This window comes from Equus asinus, chromosome 17, assembly GCF_041296235.1.
Source record: "Equus asinus isolate D_3611 breed Donkey chromosome 17, EquAss-T2T_v2, whole genome shotgun sequence".
NCBI classification, from domain to species: domain Eukaryota; kingdom Metazoa; phylum Chordata; class Mammalia; order Perissodactyla; family Equidae; genus Equus; species Equus asinus.
The window spans coordinates 13,777,609-13,785,286 of NC_091806.1; the positions used below are offsets into that span (position 1 = coordinate 13,777,609).

Sequence of the window (7,678 nt, forward strand, 5' to 3'; positions counted from 1 at the left end):
CTTCTTAAGTAGATGCTCTGTGTGTCCTTTACAATGGGGTAGATCTAGAATACATAAACTTGCGATATGACAATACAGCATTGTGAATGTCTGATGATACATTTTTCCCCAAAGAAATTTACTTTTTCTACATTTTAAAAGTGTTTAATCTTCCCAAGTCCACTTCTGGCATCTTCATATGACTACTAGGATCTGCTCAATGTTTCTCTGATTTCACTCTACATCTCCTTTGTTCTCATACAATTATATTTTTATCACGGGGTATTCAATGCACTGTGGATCATTAGATAAAATAATAATATTGATATGTACAATTTTCGTCTTGTTTTCCAGATGAGGAAACCAAAGTACTGAAGGACAAAGCTAACTCTCCATAATCAAATTGCCACTAAGTTGTCAAATGAGACTCCAAATAGGATCAGAACACTCAAGAGTGCACATTGACCCTGATGCCTTCACTAGTTTACGTTGAGCTGTCTTGACGTCTTCTTACCCCGTCTTCTCAAGTTCTGCTGCTCAATTTTCTTTTCTTTTCCTTTATTTATTCATTTTTTAAAAAAATATCAAAGGCCATGTTACTGGTTGAGGGAAATCAGAGCTCTGTGACCTTGTTCATCCTCCTGGGCTTCTCAGAATATCCAAACCTCCAGGTACCCCTCTTTTTAGTTTTCTTGACTATCTACACAGTCACTCTGGTGGGGAACCTGGGCATAATTGTGGCCATAAGGATCAATCCCAAACTCCACACACCCATGTACTTTTTTCTCAGTCATCTGTCCTTTTTGGATATTTGTTATTCCAGTGTATTTACACCCAAACTGCTAGAAATTTTGGTTGTGGAAGACAGAACTATCTCCTTCAAAGGATGCATGGTACAATACTTCTTTGGCTGCACATTTGTGATTACAGAAATGTTCATGTTAGCAGTGATGGCCTACGACCGGTTTGTGGCTGTTTGTAACCCCCTTCTCTACACAGTTACTATGTCTCATAAACTCTGTAAATTCCTGGTAGCTGGAACCTACACATATGGTGGAACATGTTCCCTGACAATCACATATTCTCTTTTGGAACTCTCCTTCTGTGGTTCTAACATCATCAGTCACTTTGGATGTGAATATTCTGCCATTCTCTCTTTATCCTGTTCTGACCCCTATTTCAGTCAAATGATATGTTTAATCATTTCTATATTCAGTGAGGCTTGTAGCCTCCTGATTATCTTCTCCTCCTACATTGTCATAGTTGTCACAATCATCCAGATGCCTTCTACTGGTGGACTCCGAAAAGCCTTCTCCACCTGTGCTTCCCACCTGACTGCCATCACCATTTTCCATGGGATCATTCTTCTTCTCTACTGTGTGCCCAACTCCAAAAACTCCTGGCTTCTGGTCAAAGTGGGCACTGTGTTTTATACAGTCGTGGTCCCCATGCTGAACCCCCTTATCTACAGCCTTAGGAACAAAGACGTGAAAGAGACAGTCAGGAGTGTAATCAACTCCCAACTGCTTTCTCACTCAATATGATTAAAATATATATGTGTATTTACGTCCTACTTATGTCCAATAAATTTTCGTATATTTGGATGATGTTAGTTTACCTTTATTTAAAGTAAATATATGATTATATATATATTTTTAGAGATTGGCACCTGAGCTAAGATCTGTTGCCAATCTTTTTTTATTTCTTTCTTGTTCTTCTCTCCAAAGCCTCCACTACATAGTTGTATATTCTAGTTGTAGGTCCTTCTGGTTGTGCTGTGTGGGATGCTGCTTCAGCATAGCTTGATGAGTGGTGCCAGGTCTGTGCCCAGGACCCAAACTGGGGAAACCCTGGGCTACAAAAGCAGAGCGCACTAACTTAACCACTCAGCCATGGGACTGGCCTCTGATTATATTTTAAAGCAATTAAATATTGCACTTTCCATGTTATTTGGTGGCCACGATGCTATGGATTAATATAGAAATAATACATTTTAATGCGATTCATCTCAGCTGGTTTCAGAAATAAATATATTTCAACATCTCCCAGTTAGTCACTGTGGAAGTTGGGATGATGAAGAAGGCATATATATTTAGAGAATCATTATTTATATTATAGTTTAAGTTGTGTTTTGTAAAAGTGCTGCAAATACACGTTAATTGTCTTTAATAGATCTGTACTCAGGTTCTAATAACCAACTCTTTTGACTCAGCAAGTTCTATAAAACACCACTTTTTGTTCCAGAATTTTATTTTATTCCAAGTAAAATGAGGACCTGAGAGTTTGCTTTATGAGAAATATTATCTGACTTTAAGTGAGCAGAGGTTGAAAATATTAACTACTCTCTATGTGTATCACTTCTTTTTTGAGTATCAATGTAATATATTAAAGTTCAATAAAAGATGCTGAAGATAATAGTGAATACTAAGAAAAGCTTAATTTTTTCTAAGATGTATTTATTACCCATTGATAAAAGACAAAGATTAATAAAATATACTTTTTTTTTTTTTTTTTTTACTGAAGAGGACTCACCCTGAGCTAACATCCATGCCAATCTTCCTCTACTTTTTAGTATGTGGACCGCCAGCACAGCATAGCCACTAACAGAGCAGTGTAGATCTGTGCCCAAGAACCAAACCTGGGCTGCCAAAACAGGGTGTGCTAAACTCAAGCTCTAGGCCACTGGGGCTGGTCCAATAAAATACACTTTTTGATCATGCATTGTCGACAATAAACAATTCCAACCTACCAATTTTTTCCGTATCAGTACATGACATCCACTCAATTGCTTAGACAAAGCAAAGGAGAAATCATTATTTACTACTATTTATTTTTCTGTAGCTTCTCTCAAATATTTGTCAGTAAGTTAGGTTGTTTCTATCTCCAAAACAGAACTATATCTCCTTGTCTCTTCTTTCTGAGCCAAAATTGTCATTAAGTTGGTTTTAGCAGTTAATACCATATTAACATACTACTCACATTTCTTAACCTCATATAAAGTGTGAATCTCAGATTATTCATAGTGATTTTTTAAAAATGTAAAGTCAATTCATTTCACTTCCCAGTTTAGAATGTGCAATAGTTTTAATTTACATTTATGATGAAAATCTAACTCTTTGCAAAATGTAGCATCTGCCTAATTCTCTAACTTCATCATTTTAAATGTAAAACATACTGAAACATTTTTTAAAGAAACATGCATTTAAATCCCAAGTAGATCAATATATAAAACATTACCAGAAGCCTGGAGTCAATTACTAACCTTTCCTCCCACTCTCAGCAAGAGACAAAAGGATAACTTTTGTCATAATGATGCAGTTGCTTTTCTATATAGATTCAATATATAACTATGCCTCTCAAAAAATACAAATTAATATTCCCTCTTTGCAAACTGTATGTGAAGGAAATCAAGAATTATGCACTGTAAATCATCCTTGTTGTTGTATATATTTAGTTTTTCAATTTTTCCTCTATTTAATATTTTATATAATTAATATTTCAGGTTTTCTCTTTAATCCAGTCTACTATGATGGACTTTTGGGAAGTTTCAGTTTGGGGGCATGTATACAATTACATAGCACATAAGTAGTCATTAGAATCAGGTTTATATCTAGAAGTATTATGCATTTATTTAGTTCTCAATTTTTCAAATGATTGTATCAATTTAGACTTTTTTATTGCGATAACATTGGTTTATAACATTTTATAAATTTCAGGTGTACATCACTATGTATTTTGATTTCTGTGTGGATTATATCATTTTCACCACTCAAACACTAATTACAATTCATCTCCACATACATGTTTTTGTCCTCCTGCCTCCCCCTCTGGTAACCAATGACCCAATTTCTGTTGCTATGTGTTTGTTTGTGGTTGTTGTTATCTTCTACTTATGAGTGAGATCATACGATATTTGACTTTCTCCCTCTGCCTTATTTCACTTAGAATAATACCCTCAAGTTCCATTCATGTTGTCTAGAAGGGCCAGATTTCATCATATCTTATGGCTGGGTAGTATCTATTGTGTGTGTATATATATATATATATATATATATATATATATATATATATACACGACATCTTCTTTATCCATTTGTCCAATGATAGGCACCTAGGTTGCTTCCAAGTCTTGGCTATTGTGAATAATGCTGTGACGAATGTAGGCGTGCAGGTATCTTTATGCATTCATGTTTTTATGTTCTTTGGATAGATACCCAGCAGTGGAATAACTGGATCATATGGTAGATCTATTCTCAATTTTCTGAGGAATCTCCATACTGTTTTCCATAGTGGCTGCACCAGTTTGCATTCCCAGCAGCAGTGTATCAGGCCTCCCTTCTCTCCACATCCTCTCCAATACTTATTGTTTCTTGTCTTGTTAATTATAGCGATACTGATGGGAGTGAGGTGATATCTCATTGTAGTTTTGATTTGCATTTCCCTGATAGTTAATTATGTTGAACATCTTTTCATGTGCCTGTTGGCCAATTGTATCAATTTAAAATTCTAAAAGCAATATTTGAAAGTTTCAAAGTTATGATTCATTTCCTCGCCAGTGTTCAGTATTATTAGAAGTTATGATTTTTACCCATTTAGTTGATTTTGAATATTTCATTTGTAATTTTATTTTGAACAGTTGAGTTATTTGAGTTCAGGCACATTTTAATAATTATATGGATATTTTTATTTTTTAAAATCCCTTTGTATGGCATTTACCATTCTTCTTTTCAATTATTTGCATTTATTCTTATTTACTTGAAAAGTTTGTTGTAAATTATGAATACGATTACATATCTTGAAATATTGTCACATTTTGGCTTTGCTTCTTGCTCAATGTCCTTTAATAAAGAGAAAGTTTGAATTTTAATTTAGTCAAATATACTACCTTTGCAATGTTTTTGCAATTGTTTAAGATGTTATTTATCCACCCTTTGGTTCAGGATGACACTTCTCTATATTATATTTAAGAATGCTTGTTCTTCGTATTTTGCTCTGAGACACCTAATATTCATTTTTATGGATGGTGTGAGGTTTGTTACTATGATAGATTGTCTTATGTGTTCCACATTATTTGTTATCTCTTCATCTTTGTCATAAACACGTGAAAAGATATGAAACTTCCTTAGTCGTGAATGGAATTCTCATTAAAAACACAATGAGACACCACTGTACACCAGTTTTCTAACTGGCTAAAATGAATAAGACTGAAATACAGAGTATTGGTGAAAATTTGGAAACAAGTGCAATGCTCATACATTTCAGATGGGAGTAAAAGGTAAAATGACTTTGAAAACAATTTACAATGTCTACGAAGTTATGCAAACACTTGTCACATAACTCAACAATTCGTTTCCTAGGTATTCGCCCATGAGAAATGAAATCCAACTATTTAACTTAGAAGAAAATTGTTCTCTCTGGTATATGTCATTAGATAAAGAATGGAAAAGATTACAAAGATTGATGTCTGTGAATATTTTTCCCCTTTATTAATGTTTTTGACTTGTTCTTTTAAAAAGTGATTTTCCTAGAAGAGGTGAATTTTCTTTCATGAAGACCTGGTTCTATAGACCTATAAGGGCAAACAGGAGATGGAAGAAATGATATGAAAAGATCTTTTTCCTTAACATAGAGAAATATTTATATATATATATATATATATGCACACACACATACATTTATATATATAAATAAAATATGCTATCATATACGCATACTTGTTAATGTATGTAACTCTCATGCATTGGGACTTTGTTGAACTTCTCATAATATCTACACTACTAAACCTTTCAGAATTAAACTGATGAGGTATATTTGTCCTCTTCAGTAATTGTCCTTTGAAGAGTTAGAATGAGAGTGTAGTTTGTTCATAAAAGAATGGTTGTCAAATTGCTATTAATTCTGAGAAAAGACAGGATGTGCATATATGAGTCAATGATTGCTCAGGAAAAGAGAACAATTACGCTTGGTTTTTAAACAGAGGGGAATTAGAATAGTGATTTGCCATACACGTACTGGAAGCATTGCTAGAATAAAAGCAGGAAGAGAGGTCTTCCAGAGATTAGTAAAGAAGCCCTTAAAATCAATTTGCTGGAGGAAAGAAGTTTTTTTAAGACTCAGCCATCCTATGGTTGTCCCTGTTCCTGGCATTGGCTGGGGTTTTGATTGAGACCTGACAGGTGTATTTCTCCCTCAGATCTGAAAAATTGATAATGATTGAACTCTAACCTCTGAAGTATGAGTTTAGCACTTTCTCCTGCTACGCAATGCAGCCTATTAGCCTTCTGGCTGGATGCTACATCTGGGCATAGTCTGTAACTTCATACTCATTCTCTCATTGTATGGTCTATTTTGAGTTCAATAGTTAACATATTTTTTATGAATATTTTGTTTCCCTTTTGGATACTGTTCAATTCATCCAGATATTGTTTTTTACTTTAGTCAGTTTTAATAAATTGAGAAAGCTCATAGTCATGACTTCCTGGCTTTTATTTTCATCAGTGTCCTGATGATATTTACTCCCTGTGGGCATCACAGAGTCTCCTCCACATGTGCCTTCCATCTCACTATCTTTCTCTCTACTGTGCACCCAACTCCAAGAGCTCATGGGTAATTGTTCAAGTAGGGTCTGTGCTAACCCCCTGTTGAACACACTGATTTACAGCTTGATATATGAAAATATGAGAAAGCCTGTGAAGAATTTAGTAGATAGGCTTCAAAATATTTTAGCACTCAATCCAATATTAATAAATATAGTCCTATGAAATTTATTTACATATCTATTCAAATGTCACCTTCCCAGAGAATCTTTCCATGAAAATGTAATATAATGAGATAATCACCCATTAGCCCCTTAACCTGGTTTATGCTTTTTCATAACAATAGATGATATTTTAAATGCATGCAATAATTTAATTGTCTGTTATTTGCTTCTCCCAGTAGAATGCAGAGTCCAAGAGGGCAGAAATTTCTTGCATTATTTTTGTATCTTATATCTCTAATGCCAGAAAAGTGCCTAGAAACACATCAGGCCTTCAGTGAATACTTACTAGATGAATAAAAGAAGGAAAGAAAAAGAAAGTTCAGACTAAATTGACAATATTTGGTATTATGCCCTGTTTACCTAGGAAAGACATTGGGGATGAATCCTCAATGAATATAGCCCTTCTTGAAACTAAATAAGCCAAAGAACAGAAATAATATACTCAAAGATGACCATGTTTATTTATAGGAATGCTTCTACTGGGGATTATTGTACTGTGGAAAATATTTATCTGTCTAATTTTAAGCATTTAGTTTTACTTGGATATTATTTAACCACTTGACTATCCTACAGTTGGCAGAACCACAAAAATGATGCTTCCGTCATCAACAGTATCTATCACAATTAGTCTTGTTATTAATTTTTTAAAACTGGTCATGTTCAATTTAGAGATCTTTTTCTTTCAGAGCTTAATTCAGATTAAAGAAAAATTGAAGAGTTTACTTAGTATTATAGTTAATATTTCAGGTAATTTTGGTTCTTTTGGATTACCTAGACTCAGAAACTCAAAAGTGTAATGTTCCAGATATAACTGATAGAAAATAACCCCAGATTAAAATGATCCTGGTTCACCACGGAAAAAATTTTTATCGCTTGAATTAGGTGTCAATATACTCTGGATAATTCCATCTATTTCTGGCTAAGTTTCTTTTGTGCACT

At 34.0% G+C, this 7,678-nt stretch overlaps 1 protein-coding gene across 1 annotated transcript; it reads left to right on the forward strand.

Annotated features, from left to right (window-relative positions):
- Window positions 1-572: 572 nt before the first annotated feature.
- LOC106839061 (olfactory receptor 1165-like) lies at window positions 573-1,523 on the forward strand. Its single transcript, XM_014853533.3, has one exon. The coding sequence runs from the start codon at window positions 573-575 to the stop codon at window positions 1,521-1,523; it is 951 nt and encodes a 316-aa protein (XP_014709019.2).
- Window positions 1,524-7,678: the final 6,155 nt, after the last annotated feature.

Coding starts and splice junctions, on each gene's coding strand:
- LOC106839061 (XM_014853533.3), top strand. CDS start 573: ATGTTACTGGTTGAGGGAAATCAGAGCTCTGTGACCTTGTTCATCCTC.